At 41.0% G+C, this 17,327-nt stretch overlaps 1 protein-coding gene across 1 annotated transcript in view; it reads left to right on the top strand.

Annotated features, from left to right (window-relative positions):
* Window positions 1-17,327, top strand: part of TTC39B (tetratricopeptide repeat domain 39B) — a 125,204-nt gene that overhangs the window by 23,501 nt on the left and 84,376 nt on the right. The window contains exon 2 of the mRNA XM_077765047.1: window positions 9,485-9,519. Coding sequence (XP_077621173.1) covers window positions 9,485-9,519 — 35 coding nt within the window. The remainder of the gene's footprint in view (window positions 1-9,484; window positions 9,520-17,327) is intronic.

Raw genomic sequence — 17,327 nt, 5'->3', positions numbered from 1 at the left:
TAAAGTACCTCTACTGCTGATGGTCTCAAAATTAAACAGTTTAAAATGTTAAAACTCAGGCTTTTGGTTCTGTTCATTGCTGTTTGTTTTGTGTAGAATTATCCCATTGCAAAAATGGTATGTCCTAAATATTATTCTGTTTACAGTAGATTAGGTGGGGTTGGCACCAGAGGACTGGAGTGCTTCATATGTTAAGTGATTGGCAAGGTTCATTTTGCAGCCATAATAAATAGTAGCTGAGTAAGCTGTATACAGGTGAGTAAAATAATTTGCTCATTTATGTTAAATAAATTTAATAATATGCAGTTGTAAGAAACATTTTGCATATGTACTCTTATTTACATACATACATCACCATGCACATATTACAGTAATTATGTACCTACTCCTCCATGAGAGTCTGTCCAAAGCCCTGTGTACTCTATTATATAATGGTAATTTACAGGATTTGTTCAATGTTAATTTTGACTATACATATGTTTCCTCTTGAATAATCACCTTAGAGTTTTAACTCCTGTCTTAGATGCAACTCAGCTCCATATTTCTAATAAAATGTAGAAAGGGAACTTCTTTTCCCACTCCATAAAGTTAACTGTTTCCATTTTTTTTGGTAACACCCTCATACATGTGTTGGAAAACTAAAGCAACGCTGTCCAGTTCAGTTGTTATTTGTGAGAGTGACATCTGGTGGTTTCTTTTTAATTCTCATGGTTTCTCTGTGCTTGGCCAGAAGTTCTTAGAAATTCCAGAGAATCATTGTGTGAGCTGCTTTGCTTGGTACTTAACTAGCTATTGAGTTAGTGCCACTGATTTGGCTCAAACTTTGAAAAGCCTGGCATTTCTTTTAGATGCAGTCTCTCTTAATGCCAGCCTTCCCTGAGAATTTTACTTTAGCATGTGTAATGGACAAACAGCTGCCTTATTGGGGAGGACTTCTGTTTAATTCAGAGAATCTAGGATTTTGAGTAAGGGACGATATCTGTGCCATCATCTCTGCCTTACCCATGAGGAAGCTTGAACCCTGAGAGGTTGGGTGTATTGGCCAAGGTTACAGTGTGTTGGCCAAAGTCACTCTGCTCCCCAGTGAGCTGAGGTCCTGGGCTCTGTGCCCTTAAGTTATGTTTATCATGTTGGGTAACACACTGAATTACCCAATTAAGAAGGATCTGGGCATCAAAGGAGATGAGGTGAAGGCATTTAAGATGGAAGAAGTAAAGTCATTTAACATTTTGAGCACCTATTTGCTATAGATATTCCCACAATTTTTTTTTTTTGGCCTCTCTTCCAAAAGAGGGTGCAGAATCTTTAGTGTGAAAAAGTTATTGAGGAAACCAAGTGAGGGGTCCCATTCTGTCTCTGTGAGTCTGCTGATTCATTCCATATCTGAGAATTTAGTGCCCTACGGCATTGTATTTATTGATTCTGTGTTAAGTCGAATTGTTAGATGCATTATCTCGCTAGCATCCTTGCAACAGTTTCCGGCAGGTGGTTAGAGTCCCCATGCAACAGGTGGGGACGTAGAAGGATTGAAAGGGTTAAGGACAGGCCCGAATGTAACTTCCAGGCCTAAGTGTGTGTTTTGCACCTCACAGTGGTGGAAGTGTGCTCACCTCACTCACTGACATGTAAGAGCTGTTAAGTAAAAATGTGCTCAGTTTATTTTTGTGTTCTAAGTAATCCTTCCTATTAAACCATTACTCTGTATCCCAATTTTCACGACCTGATCTGTAATTTTTGGTAAATGTGAAACTTAAAAGAAAAAGGACAGAACTTGTGGAGTGATATCAGAGTACTTTTCCGGCAGAAGAGGAATGGAGAGCCATGTTGATTAACCATATTAGCTGTACTCAGTGTGTGAGATTATTTTCAGTTTCAAGTGATGAATGTGTAATAGAAAAAACTTTAAGGCACAACTTTTTTTCTTCTGGTACATGATTTACTGCTTGTATTATTAAAACATTTAGAAGCTCTATTTTTGAATAATCTTTGAAAACCTCTAGTTTTTTACTTTGTGTATCCTCCCCAAATCAAGTTTTATAAACCTTCTGAGCAGGTTCAGAAGGTGAACTCTCATTTTTTTTTATCTGCTCTATTTGAGAATTATGTTCATAGTCTGGACTTCTTATATCATGGATAGGTCACATGTGGTTCACTGCAAAGGCCATGTGGGAACTTGGAATATGAGAGTGTCTAGTGTATGGGCCCAAATGCTTTCCTCCTCTTTGATTAAGAGCCCTGTGGGTCAGATAAGGTTTCACAGAGAACTTGGCGTTGATGTTAATCCTCTAATGAGAGTGTGAGTGGTGTTTGCACCCTTCGTACCCAGTAAAGGGGATGCTGACGCTGGGCTTTACATTTGGCTTCAGAGGGTTTCAGGACATCGCCGCTCCCTCGCACAATATAAAATTTTAAAAAATGTAGCCTTGCATATAAAACACAGCTGGTGGTAACCCTCAGAACCCAATGGGGGAGTTTAGATGCTCTGGAAGGCCATGGGCTCCTTTTTGAGCCTAACAAAGATATTACAGAGGAATGGATAGCAAGTGTGAGCAGAATGAAAAATTATTGCTGGGAGATGAGCTCAGGGTGCATATGTTTTTTAAAAAAAGATCTTTGCCTAATCTTTCTTCTAAAAGTCACCTCATGACCACACAATAAAGATTTTTTTAGTGAATTTATCCTAATTTAGAAAAATCAATAGTTTGTTGTTGTTGTCATGGGGAATGATGTCACTTAGGTTTATGTGTTTCTCATACGATTCCTGTAGCAATGTGCTCCTTCTCTGTTTCTGTGTGAACAGAACATTAGATTTACATCTAATATCTGAGAAATCGTTCTGGTATGCTACTAGGATAATGGTGATAAATTCTAATATCTGATGTCAGTCTGGTTTCCCATTTTGAACATATTTTTTAATTAAGTTAAGTTAAATTCTATTTTAATTCCAGCACAGTTAACATACAGTATTATATTAGTTGTAGGTGTACAATATAGTGGTTCAACAACCATTTTGAATATCTTGATTTATCTTGATGCTCATTTTGAATATCATTCAGGGGTGGATGTCAGGTGGAGGAATGTTTGCAGTCCTTGGGATCGTGGCATCCGTGGCTACAAATCCCCGCCCTAGTCCCGGGGTGGGGGGGACGTTGGGGCATCCTCTTCATGTCTCATCTCCCTTGGAATGGTCCAGATGTGCCCAAGAGCCGGGGGTAGAATCTCTGACCTGTCAGAGTTCTTGGCATCTCTGGGGTTGAGTCCATGGTACCAAACACACAGCTTCATTGGGGAGTAGAATGGAATGTTGGGTGAGGGCTCCAGCGAGGAGGGTCTGGTGCGATGGGGTTGGGGGCCCCCGCCGAGGAGGAGGGTGTCTACAGAGCCCCATCAAACTTTGTCATCCCTTCCTGAAGAACAGCAGTTCAATGAGAACATGGTAGTATCAGCTCACAGACCTGTGAAGTGATCCATATGAGAGATGGAAATATGGCAGAAGAGGCAGAGGAGAAGGAAGAGGTAAGGGAGAGAGGGAGGGGCCTAGAGAAGTGACTCGGCCTTTCGGATTTGTGGTATCTAGTTTTAATTTCCACCATGTTTCTTCCTACTTCGTGGGGTAATATTTGCCACGCACTCCTTTTCACACTGCAAAATGAAGTAAAATACAGATGGCGAGGCCTGAAGAGTTGTAAATCCATTTGGTCTCTAAGTTAATACAGAGTATTTAAATTACTACTTTTAATAGCTTATTTGTCATCTTTATTTTTTGCCATGCCCCGCTAGAATGATAAACCTTTTTATCATTAATATCTTCATTATTTAAGATTCTTAAATAGACATTTGTTAAGAACTTGCCGCCACTTAAATGCACTTGCATGCATTTTTGCTACTCAGAATAGGACAGATGGAACAAATTAAGATGAAAATTGCCTAAAAAGCCCTAGTAGTTGATGTAGCACCCCCAAGCCTCCCTCCCCCACTTCCGTCTGTTCCCATGACCAGTGCCCTCCGTCAGCCTGAGGGCAGGGGGAGTGTCAGGCTCCCCACCTACAGGTGCAGGCCCTGGAGTGCTAGCCTGGCATCCAGGAGGCCCACCAGGGAATCTTTCATGTACAGGGTTAGCGCATTTGCTAAATTGCAAAATGAAACCGCTCGAGGCAAGGCCCTTTCCTCTCAAGACAAGGGTACTCAGCCAGCCAGTCAGCCAACGATTATTTGCTAAGAGTCTGTGAAGTGCAAAGTACTGTGCTAGGTTCGAAAGTGAATTCAAAAGCCGTGTGATGGCCCTTGACTCCAGCCAGGGAGGCAAGATAAGCTCTGGGAAGAGTTCAGTACCGTGTGGAGGCAATGTGTGATGAGGAGCCGGGGTGGCTCGGATGAGTGTTTGTTACACTGTGCCCGAGGGTGGTCGCTCCTCGAGGTTCACCCAGCGTGGCCATGGGGGAGGCAAATGAGGCGCCTTTAAGGAAGAAACTGAACACGGGCTTTCCGGGAACACGTCATATTTGTCAGCGGTGTGATCTTTCCTCTTCTGCTGTCATTAAACTTGAAGGACTCTGGATGCTCCCCTGGCTGTATATGTTACAGCTGGAGTCCACCTGGTGAGGCTGCCCAGGCCTGGGGGCCTAAGGGAAACGGCTTGCGGTGATCACTGGGGAAATAAAACCCAGCCCTGGAGAAGCACCGGAAGTTGGTGGTGAGTGGAGAAGCAGAGAGGCCACAGGTAGAGCAGTGTCGTTACGCTTGTGGAGAATATATGCGAACAATGCTTAGTGCTGGCTGGGAGGCTGTTGAGAGGCAGTCTCTTGCAGATCTAGTGCCAGACCTGGGATCTTGATGGGAGGCCACAGAAGAAGGAGCTTGAGACGCAGCGACAGGAAACGGACAGAATTTGAGCTGGATGTTGGGATCTAGAGAGCCAAAGGAAAAAGAAGCCATTGGCCCCCGGGTATGTGCTACGGGACGTTTGGGCAGACTTCTCTGGCCTCTGTTTCTTCTCCCTGTGGAATCCACATCAGTTTTCCCAAGGATCCGGGAGACCGTATTTGCGGGTATCTAGGGAGAGAGTATGTTATCAGTGTAAATGTCAAAGTATAATTTCCACAAATTACAAATATAATTCCCAGGAAGATATAAAATGAACACGTCCAAAGTTTTATTTGACATCCTCAGTGGAAGAAACCACTGAGATGGTAAACTGATTCAAAGAATATGTGTGGAACTGGGTATTTCTAGGCCTAAAAAGCAATGTTAGATTAAGATTGCTAGATTTTACATAAAAGTGGGTAGTATCCTACAGGGTAATAACACTATAGTCTTTAAGATTTTACTACCATTCAGAAATCTAGAGGTTAGGGGCGCCTGGGTGGCTTAGTCGGTTAAGCGTCTGACTTTCGCTTAGGTCATGATCTCGAGGTTCGTGGGTTCGAGCCTCGCGTCGGGCTCTGTGCTGACTGTCAGCTCAGAGCCTGGAGGCTGTTTCAGGCTGTGTCTCCCTCTGTCTCTGACCCTCCCCTGCTCACGCTGTCTCTCTCTCTCCTAGAAAGAAAGAAAGAAAGAAAGAAAGAAAAAAGAAATCTAGATGTTAACATGTAACTTCACAGTATCTACGTTCTAATCCAATAGTAAATAGCAAAGACAAACACAAGTATATTCTCCTAGAGAATGAAATAATCCCTGGGAGGGCCTGCTCAGCAATGCTGCTGTATGACCTTGAGAAGATACGCTGTTCCCAATATGCTGTCCCCTCCTCTCCCATCCCCCTCCCCACTTCTGCCAAGGTGCCTTCGTTCCCAGTGGTGGTTGGTTTTAACATTAAAGAAATACTTTGGAGTTAAAGATCCGAGCTTGAATCCCAATTCCTTTACTTCCCAGCCGTGTCATATGGGCCAGGTAATTACCTATGATTTGTCTTCATTTACTTGATGTACATTAAGGAGGAGCAAGTGAGCTACCTTGTGTAAAATGCCTGGCACACGGTAGGTGCTCAGTCAGTCTTAGTACTTCTCTTTACCTTCCCTCTTTTCCAAATGAAAACATTTCACCTTGTGTCTGGCCTTCATAGAGTTCTCTCTCTCTCTCTCTTTCTCTCTCTCTTTTTCTCTCTCTATCCCCCCTCTCTCCTGTAATTTATTAGAATAATATCCTAGAACTCTGGTGCATTTTCTCCGTTCCTAATGGAGATATTCTATTCAATTTTCATTATTCATCTAAATGGAAAAAAATAGAATTTAACTTTTTTTTTTTTAATTAAAAAATTTCTACAGCTGGGCACCTGGGTGGTGCAGTCTGACTCTTGATTTAGGGTCAGGTCACGACCTCACAGTTTGTGAATTCGAGCCCCACGTCGGGCTCTGCGCTGAAGGCACAGAGCCTGCCTGGGATTCTGTCTCTCCTTCTCTCTGCCCCTCTCCTGCTTGTGCTCTCTCGAACACGCTTTCTCTCCCTCTCTCAAAATAAATAAACCTAAAAAACATTTTCCACAGCTTCTTTCTTGAGATGTAATTAACATTTAGTATTTTGTCAGTTTAAAGTGTACAATGTAATGATTTGATATATGTACATTTGTGAAATGATTACCATAAGGTTAGTTAACACACCCATCACCTCACACAGTTACACTTTGCTCTGTGTGTGATGAGAACTTTTAAGATCTATTCTCTCAGCAACTTCCAGATCTACAAGGCAGTATTTTTAATTATGGCCCCCATGTTGTACAGTATGCTTTATTTAGACAACTCTCTGCATATGACAAAATGGGGAGATGGTACTGAAGTGAAGATGATTTCTAATTTGATAGTCTTATTTTTTCTTCTTCTGAGGGAGTATTTCTTGCATCAGAGTAAAAGCCTTGTCTCCTTTTAAATTGAGAGCTAGCTTCCTGAGTTATCCTTCCTTAAGGGCACTCAGTAAGTATTTCAGTGTGTGCTGGGTGCCCTGCTTTGGGTTGAGGTTTCCTCAACCTTTAGGGGACACATGCCCAGTAGCTTTCCAGGATTGTGATCTCTACATTCCCTCTTACTTGGTAAAATGCAGCCCAGGTAGTTGGCAACGCCAGGCCGCCTGTGAGCTGGTATCTCGTCCAGGCAGTGGATCATCACAGCCAGACTGGTGTCCAGGAGAGCAGATTTTCTTCCTTCTCCACCGTCTCTCGCATGATTACCTGCGTGCTGACGTGTGAGACATTGTGCTGTGGTTCAAAATGACAAAACCTGTGATACCAACAGCCTCAACAGACTTTTGATTTGGAGAAAGGAGTGGGAATTTTTAATAGAGGCCAGAGAAGCATCTTTTTACTTCTGGCTTAGCTCATTTCTCTCCTGGTAGTTGACTGATGGGCTTCTGCTCTTGCTCCAGGAGAGTGCGGATAAGATTGATTTGCTGTTGGGGCACCTGGGTGGCTCAGTCGGTTAAGTGTCTGACTTTGGCTCAGGTCATGATCTCATGATTCTTGGGTTCGAGCCCCACATTGGGCTCTGTGCTGACAGCTAGCTCAGAGCCTGGAGCCTGTTTTCAGATTCTGTATCTCCCTTTCTCTCCCCCTCTCTCTGACCCTCCCCTGCTCGTGCGGTCTCACTCTGACTCTCAAAAATAAATAAAAAACACTAAAAAAAAGATTGAATTGCTGTTGATTCTACCTCCCTCCCAATGTAGATTAATGGGTTAGGGATCCCAAAGTCTGACCTTCTGTCACAACTTAGTGTTGTGTCTTCTTAGTATTTATACATCTTTCCCCCTTTCTTGCCTAAATATAGAGCTCAGTATAGGCTCAACATTGCTCAGTATTAATGGTCACACAAGGGAAAAGTTCTGTAGCCCTCTTTCCTCATTTCTGCATGAGGTGATGTGATCCGTGCCTTGACAGTCTGCATTCCTTTTACTCATTCATTAGGCAACATGTATTTATTGAGCAGCTACTGTGGCAAGCCCTGGTGATTTTTCTTTAGACATGATAAATCAGAACCTGCCCTAATGGAGGCGGCCTATAATCAAGTAAGTAAGCAAAAGGATCACAGATTGTGATAAATGTAATCTATGATATACATCAGATGATGGGAAGCTATAAGCTGCTATTCTTGGTAATTTTAATCAAGGTCATTAGAAACCATCTCTTTGTGGGCTGAAAACTGAAGAATGAGGATGAGTCAGCCACAGGAAGAGCTCTTGAGCAAAGAGCATTCTAGGAAGGAGAGAACAATGAAGAGAGATGTAGGAGGAGTTTGGCTTGTTCAAGGATCAGAAAGACAGACCTGCATGTGAAATGGAGTGAGTCAGGATGCAGGTGGGTGAAGAGGTGGCCAGAGGGTGGTAGTGCCGTTCAGGGCTCTTTAGATCATGGGAAGGAGTTTGGGTTTATTCTAAGTATAATAAAGCTTGCAAAGAGGTCTAAGACAGTGGAATAGCATGAGTTTATTAAAGGAAGAGGAAGACAAGAATAACTATAGTAGTGTGAAGACTTGAGTGGAAGGTGTCAAGTGTGGGAGTGGGGAGACCAGTGAAGTCCTTGTGCTTGAACTATGGTGCTGGTGGCATGGACGTAGGGAGAAAGATGCTTTGAAAATTGGACTAGATGGGGTGCCTGGGTGGCTCAGGCAGTTAAACAGCCAACTCTTGATTTTTGGCTCAGGTCATGATCTCCCGGTCCATGAGCTTGAGCCCTGAGTTGGGCTCTGTGCTGACAGCGTGGAGCCTGCTTGGGATTTTCCCTCTTCCTCTCTCTCTTTGCCCCCGCCCCCTGCTTGCTCTCTCTCTCAAAATAAACAAATAAACTTAAACAAAAGAATAAAATTGGACTAGGTAATGTTGGGTGCCAAATATCTGGATGAGGAGCTTGGATTTGATTTTTATAAGCTTTGTACATATGTACATTTGTGAGTAGATGTGTATTTGTGAGTATGTGTATGACTGAGTTTATGAGTGCGAGTTAGTGTGTATGAGTGTGAGATGTGTGTGTCATACCTACACTCAAGTTTCTTTCCTGTTGTAGTTTTTGAACAGGCAGACGAGTGGCATGAAGGAAAGGGCTGTCTTTTGTGGTACACATTAACTGGGGGAAAAGGTGGTGGCACGAAGTCTAGAAGTGTCATCAACTAGAAGGTTCATGAAGCTAGATGTGACAGGAAGGTCCAGGGGATGCTAACAGCCACGGAGCAAGAAAAGACTAAATTGGGCAAATCCAGCTTGTTTTATTCTGTGTCTGGGATGAACGATACTGAGGAGTGAAAGACAATGCCATTCAAGAAATCACACTCTTCAAATTAGCCCCATTTGATTGCTAGTTTTACCAGTCTTAATTATTAAAAAAAAAAAAAAAAGATTAAACCTCACTTAAATTCATTTGCTTGATTTCTCTAGAAGACAGTCCCTTAGTGGGAGTTGAGTGAATTTATTGCATCCCATCCAAACTGTCCCTCCCACCCCCCTGCCCCTGCATATATACACAGTCTTGATTCTTGAGAAACTCACTGTATTTTTTGTTCCCCTCCAGGACATCTTTGAAGATGCATTGGAAACCATCTCTATGTAAGTAGTAACACGATAAGAAGTATGTAGTAAAGAAAAACGGACGGTTTTCTTATCTAAAATGTAAATATTTCATTCTTACTTTTTTGGGGAGTTGTGACTTCTGTCAGAAAGAAACATTTCTCTGTAATTCAAGAGTTAGGATGTATTGATGCTTAAGAAAGGATCTGTCTAGGGGCGTCTGGGTGGCTCAGTCAGTTACACGGCTGACTTTGGCTTAGGTCATGATCTCACAGTTCGTGAGTTTGAGCCCCGCATCCGGCTCTGTACTGACAGCTCAGAGCCTAAAGCCTGCTTTGGATTCTGTGTCTCCCTCTCTCTCTGACCCTCCCTGGCTCATACTCTGTCTCTGTCTCTCTCTCTCAAAAATAAATACACGTTAAAAAAAAAGACCTGTCTGGGGTACCCGGGTGGCTTAGTCGGTTAAGCGTCCGACTTTCGCTTAGGCCATGATCTCGCGGTTCGTGTGTTCGAGCCCTGTGTCGGGCTCTGTGCTGACTGCCAGCTCAGAGCCTGGAGCCCGTTTCAGTCTGTGACTCCCTCTTTCCCTGACCCTCCCCTGCTCACGCTGTCTCTCTTTCTCTCTCCTAGAAATAAATAAAACATTAAAAAAAAAAAGACCTGTCTAAAGTTACTAGCAAATATATTTTTGAGTATTAGTTCTTATAATCTTAAACTAAAAGAAAAATTGTTTTCCAAAAAATTTAATTTTATTCGTTTATACCTAATCCTTTTATATCTTACTCATGTTTCTTTTACATGAGTAACCTCATATTGCAGAATTTTGCTTTTAGTTTTCACTTAATTTTATTGCAAGCATTTCCTATAAGTCTACATAATTTTTGTAATGATTTTAAATGGTATCCTATTAGATCAAGTGGAACACCACAATTATCCATTTCTCCACCGTTAGGCATTTAGATTGTTAACCAGTTTAAAAACTAATAAGTATTTTCATGTATACAGCTTTGTCATTACTGTTGAAGTATCTCCAAAGATTAACTTCATAGATACAGGATTACTGGATTATAAGGGATGGAGATTTAAAAATTTATTTTAAATGTTTATTTTTGAGAGAGAGAGCATGTGTGGGTGAGGGGCAGAGAGAGGGGGATGCAGAGGAGACACCTCTTATATAGGCACTAATCCCATCATGAGTACGACTCTCTGGACCCCGTATACACCCAAGTATCTCCCGAAGGTCTCATCTCCAAATGCCACCACATTGGAGGTTAGGGCTTCAACAAGTGCGTTTTGCAGCACACATTTTAGTCCATAGCACTTTCAAAAGAGTTTTATCTGGGTTGCCTGGGTGGATCAGTCGGTTAGGTGGCCGACTTCGGCTCAGGTCATGATCTCATGGTTTGTGGGTTTGAGCCCTGTGTCGGGCTCTGTGCTGACAGCTAGCTTAGAGCCTAGAGCCTCCTTCAGATTCTGTATCTCCCGCTCTATCTGCCCCTCCCCTGCTCATACTGTCTCTCTCACTCTCTCTCAGAAATAAATAAAAAATTAAAAAAATTAAAAAAAGAGTTTTATCAGTTTATGTGGCTACCAATACTGTGTAAGTGAAGGGGTTTCTTTTGATTAGAGTTTCCATATAGTATCACCACCAAAGCCATCTGTGTACTGTTTGAAACGGTTTTGTTACTCAGATGATATCTAATTGCCTGTGTTTAAACTTTTTCTTTATTACTATTGTTTAGAACATTGCAGTTCCTTTTATATGAATTCCAGTTTTCTTTTACATGCTTAACTTTTTTTTCCCTCACTGTTTCCCTTACATACTTAAGACCTTTAAACCATACATACTCTTTTAATTTTCTGTTCTGTTTGCTTCAGATATTTCCCCGTTGTTATTTTTCTTTCTGTTAATTATACATTTTTATGTTGTCCAAATGTTTGAATGTTTATATTGCTGAATGTGTATATAGTTTAGAAAGAAAAAACTGAATTGTGATTAGTACTAAACAAATAACCTCTTTATTTTGGAACAATTGTTGTAAAGATGGTACCAAGAATATTTAAAAATGGACTTGAATTAGTTGTACATGTATATTGCAAATTCTAGAGGAACCACTAAAAAAAGGAAGAAAAGAAATATAATTGATAGGCAAGAAAGGAGATAAAGCTAAATCATATAAAATAATTAAAATCACAGAAGGCAGAAAAGTTAAAAACAAAATAGAAACAAAGAACAAGGGCAACAAATAGGAAACAGTAATGAATATGGTAGATATTAATCCAACTATATTAATAATCACTTTGAGTATCAGTGGTGTATATATACCAATTAAAGACCAAAATTGTCAGCATGGATCAAAAAGCATGAACTAACTATATGCTGTCTATAAGAAATTGACTTTAAATATAAAGACACCTCTAGATTAAAAGTAAATGAATGGAGGAGCACCTGGGTGGCTCAGTTCGTTAAGCATCTGACTTTGGCTCGGGTCATGATCTCATGGTTCATGGGTTCAAGCTCAGCCCAGAACCTGGAGCCTGCTTTAGAGTCTGTGTCTGCCTGTCTCTCTCTGTCTCTCCCCTACGTGTGCTCGCTCTCTCTCTATCTCAAAAATAAATAAATAAACATTATAAAAAACAAAACTAAATGGAGAAAAATATACCATGCCAACTGTAATCAAAAGAAAGCAAAAGTAGCTATATTAATTTCAGACAGAATGGACTTCCAAGTAAGGAAAGTTATTAGAGATATAAAAGGACATTACATAATGATAGGAAGATCAATTCTCCAGGAAGACATAACAGTTCTTAATGTGTAGGAGCCTCACAGAGCATCAGAGGACACGAGGCAGAAACTAAGGGCTGACTCCGTTATCCTAATTGATGACTTCAATGCACTTCATAGAAATGGACAGACCCAGCCAGCAGAAAATCAGTAGGGAAATAGTTGAACTAAAAGCAACAAACAAACAAACCCCCCTGAACTTATCCCAACTGAATTCAATTTAGAGCCCTATCTCAGCCAACCCTGAAATTGCTGGCCTGCTCTTCCAACACCGTTTGCTGTCTGTGAAAGAAAGAAAATTTATATGATGCTTCCTTTGTCAAATGATAAATTTGTTAGAATAATGGTGCTCTGTTTCGTTCCTGTATGTCTCTGTTTGCATAAAAATTACTCATTTTTTCAACTGTTTCAGGTGTTTTCAATGTTAGTATGACTGGCTCTTAGAAGAGCGGCATCCAACAGTGACCCTGGGATGGAGATGTTTTTGATTCGTTGCTCTCAGAAACGTTTTGTGTACTTTTAAAATGTGGAATTATGGGGGCCTGATGTGTCCTGGCTTCTTCTACTGCCAACTGTGTTGTAATTTTCACATCCTGAAAATAATAGCTTTTTAACACCACCTCACTTCCTAAGTTTCTAACATTTTATTTTCCATTCATTGCCTCTTTCAGCCTCTTTTCGGCTGTATGCATCTGCCAGAATTTCCTGGGGTTGTTTTCTTTTTTCTTTTTGAGAAGGAGGGAGACAGAGAGGGAGAGAGGGAGAAGGAGGGAGAGGGAGAGAGAGAATGAGAATCTCAAGTAGGCTCCGTGCCTGGCGTAGAGCGCGACACAGGGCTCGATCTCACAACTGTGAGATCATGACCTGAAATCGAGAGTCAGAGGCTTAATTTTCTGAGCCACCCAGGCATCCTTCTTTTTTCTTTTAACTTTTACTTCCCTGTTCTGCTCACGTTAGCAAACCCAAAGGTTTAACCATTTTAGAATTTATCTTGCTCTTTTAGATTTCTGGTCTGCATTATTTCTTGCCTCCGTTAAGACTGACTCTTAAACAGTTTTGTGTTTCCTTTCCAGTGTTGCCAAAATGTCTCTGGTACATGTTCTTGTAAGTAGCAGCACATTATAGTAATGTGTCACCAAATGCATTTTAGTAATACAGGACATTACTCATAGAGAACCTCATCTCTTTGACATAGAGTCCAAAACCAATATGGAGAGCCAAAGTAGATATTAGAGTTCATATTCTAATGAATCTTGCCTTTTATTTGTAGAGGTGGCCTCCATCCAGAGTCTGTTTATAATTAATTTTTACCTGATTCTAATAAATTTTGCTTTTTGGCATAATTTTGCCAGAGTTCTGGAAGGTATTGTGAGGGGGGTAGTTTAGAAGTCAGTTTGTCCATAGTGACAAAAAATGGCAGGGAAAGAAGAACATATGACATACAGTCATGGAACTCCAAAGCACAGCCACTTGGTTTTACTTTGCTTAGGCACATACAATGAGATGTCCCTTTCTAGAGAACTCAGCCCTCAGATTTGGTGGGCTAACCTGAGCCTCATTCCGAGAGTGCTACTTACTGGCTGGGAGGGCTGGGACTAATTTCTCTGAGTGTCAATTTCTTCATCCTTGTCTAGATTTATTGAGAAGATAGAATAAAATTTAATTTAAATGCGGTAATGGGAGTAAAGCACATAGTAGGTGCTCAGTAAATATCGGTACCTTACTATTTCCCCCCCACCCCCAACCCTGATTTGCTGTTCAGTCTCCAGTGAGAAAATCATGTTCATAATTTTGTCTCTGAGACACTGGAAAAAGGTTAAATTTAATCTAATACATCCCATGTAAGAAGGGGTAGAGTGTCCCATATTGGACCACATATGTTAAGGAAATTTTAGAATGAGTAGAAATGTTTTAAAATGACATTTTGAGAGTGAGTAGGAGACACTTCATTCACAGGGAAACCTCTCTTGGGTCATTCCTTTTATTTCATCAACATAGGGTATGGCATTTTTGTACCCAGGTCTCTGGCATTACTGACCTTTTTTGAAATAAAAAAATATTGCAGCAGTAATCCATTATTCAACCTTTTTCTTTTAACAGACTGTTTTCCCTGTGATTACAAACACAAGTTAATTGTAAACAATTCTTCAGTTTATGTGTGTGTGTGAACTTTTAGTTCTTATTTCAGTTTGTCAGTATTTTTTTTCTTGTTTCCTATTAAATTTGTGATACCGTGACATTCTTTTTGTGATCCTTAACCGCTAAGCTAAGTAGAGCTTTTTTTTCGCCTGCTGAATGAAGCACACATTTTGGTTTTCTGTTTCTAGTGCCAATAGTGATGCTTCAGCTTCTCTGTAGCAAGAAGAGATGGTCCCCATGCCAACCTGATGATTAATTTATTCCTGTGAATATTTTTGCCTGAATTTCTAACGAACAGATGCAAGCTAAGAGATGAGGGAGGCCTTAGATTATTTCCACAAAAGAAAACTATTTTCTGCTCTCCTTTTCTGCTTCATGGATTTACCACCACAGACCTAGTTGTTCCTACTTCTGAATCTTTGTGGTAACAATCATGTTATTTTAACTGACTATTTTGGGAAGTTACTAGGTTTGCAAACTGTTAGATCATACACACATCTGCACCATTCAGAACTGAAGGGAAGAGGAGGGACTCTTCTTCCCCTTTAACTGTTAGTGACATATCAAAGAGGTCCTTTTTAAAAATTCGAATTGTGTACGAACTTTCTGACCTGCTTGGTGTAAGGAGGTGACCTCTGCGGGAGGGGCCGTAAATTAGACCCATGTGCTGATCTATAGAAATATGCCAGGGGTTTAGCTGTGCCTTAGTCTCTTGCCTCCTGATTGGACAATTCCCTGCTGGCATGTGCTTTGTGGCTCTCTGATGACCAGCATTCTCCCCTCCTGGGATCTGTGCACAGCTGTCCTCTCTGACGATACAGTGGTGGGTATACTGTTAATAGATTGGCTGTGATGTGGCACATGAAGAATACGTAGAATGTTTCAGGTTCCAGAAGACAGCCAGCTGTCTTCTGGCTGGGAGATGGAAACCTGGCACTGGCTTTGGGTTTTGAGGGATACCAAGGTTACCTGAGACACAAGTGAGCCTGGGTCACTAAGGATCCCTGGCCTCTATCAGGTGGAGAGCGTGGATTAACCACGTGCAATCCCTGCGACTTGGTCGTGTTTTTGATGAACCTCTTTCTGGTAAAAACCATTAGTGGGCAGTGAAACAAAAGTCTAATTGACTGGAGGGCCCTGGTTAGGTACTCGTTCATTAAGACTTTCTTTTTTATTCACAGACTGTTAGAACAGATGCAGGTTTAATATGTTCTCAGCAGTGATCTCCTCTATTCCAAAGCATCTTATTAAATTTTTGAATTTATCCTTACCTAGAAATCTATCTGTGTTGAATTGAGTCCTGAGGGAGTGTGATGCAGTGGAGATGAGTGTGTTTATGTGCAAGAACTACTGTGAATTTATCCTCAGGTCCAGAAATTGAAATAGGCAGACAGTTTTAACCAAGTGATAAGAAGCTTACAATGGAAATAAAAATATTCTGTAGTGTAGCATTTTTATGGACTTTTCCCTTTTCCTTCGTTACATCTTCTCTTTTGAACTATAAATTGTAGATTACAATGAGATAAAGTTTTTAAGGCCATTTTGTTTTTCTTATTAGGTTGGGTCAACTAATTATTATATAATAGTTTGCTCTGTTCTAAGGTCATTTCGGGTGAAAGTCAGCAAATGCTAGCTGGAAAACGTCTAGTTAATGTTTTTCTTCATAGCGGTTAAATTATAAATAGTAACTCCAGGCAAATTTGGATTTAACTTTTGTCTTTCTCTGATTTTGTTTGGCCCAGCTCTCCCGTCTAGGTGATCTAATTATTGCTCAGATTTGGAGAGGGACACCTCCCACACCCCCAAACCTGGTTTTTCTCAGCCAGGTTGACAATTATTTTATTAGGTCTAAGATGGCAGTTATGTCATTATCTTATATGCCACTGAGGAAGAAAACACAAGAATTTTACAGGAGACCTTGCATAAGGGAAGGAAGAAATAAAACGCATGTAGGAGGGCATGGTAAGGAAACTTGTGTAGTTCAATCTTGGTACCTGGTAGGGAGGGAAAAGGAAAACCTCTCATGACATTCTCTGCCCTGATCATCTTCTTAAACAGCCCTACTGCAATGCTAATTTATATCCCATAAAATTTTAAGTGTACAATTCAAATAAGAGTAGTATAATTACAGAATTATACCGCCATCACTATGATCTAATTGTAAGCACTGAACAGACACCTGGGCCCCTTTACAGTCACATCCCGTTCCTGCCCCCACAACTAGGCAATCACTAATCCAATTTCTGTCTCTAGATTTGTCTCTGTGGATGTTTCATATACACAGAATCACACGATACATGTTCTTTGGTGTTTGGATTTTGAAACTCATTCATGTTGCACTATGTCAGTACTTCATTCTTTTTTTATGGATGAATAATATTCAAATGTATGGATATTCCTTGCATTGTTTATCCATTCACAAACTGATGGGCATTCAGATTGTTTCCAGTTCTTGGCTACAGTAAATAATGCTGCCATGAATAATTGTGTACAAGTCATTTGTGGACATATTTTTGCAGTTCTCTGGCATAACTCTCCAGGAGTGGAATTGATGGGTTCTGTGGTATGCCTATGGTTACCTTTTAAACACTCTTCAGAATTTGATTAACAGGCTGGCTTGTGGTCTGAATATTAGTTATCAGTGTGGCCCAAACACCTGCAAGCAGGTAATTTCATTTTAAGTGGATCAGGTTGGCGATGCCTTCAGGTTATTGGCTGAAGCAAATGTACATCCTGTCCCCGAGAACTTTGATCTAGGCCAGTCCAAGCTCCTGTTGGTTAAGCGTCTGACTCTTGGTTTTGGCTCAGGTCATGATCTCATAGTTTGTGGGTTCGAGCCCCTCTGTTGGGCTGTGCACTGACAGTGTGGAGCCTGCTTGAGGTTCTCCCTCTCCCTCTGTGTCTCTCACCCGCTCATTCTCAT

This window comes from Crocuta crocuta, unplaced genomic scaffold, assembly GCF_008692635.1.
Source record: "Crocuta crocuta isolate KB4526 unplaced genomic scaffold, BGI_CrCroc_1.0 scaffold687, whole genome shotgun sequence".
NCBI lineage: Eukaryota > Metazoa > Chordata > Mammalia > Carnivora > Hyaenidae > Crocuta > Crocuta crocuta.
The sequence above is the reverse complement of the archived record's forward strand: the minus strand, read 5'-3'. Positions and strand labels throughout refer to the sequence as shown.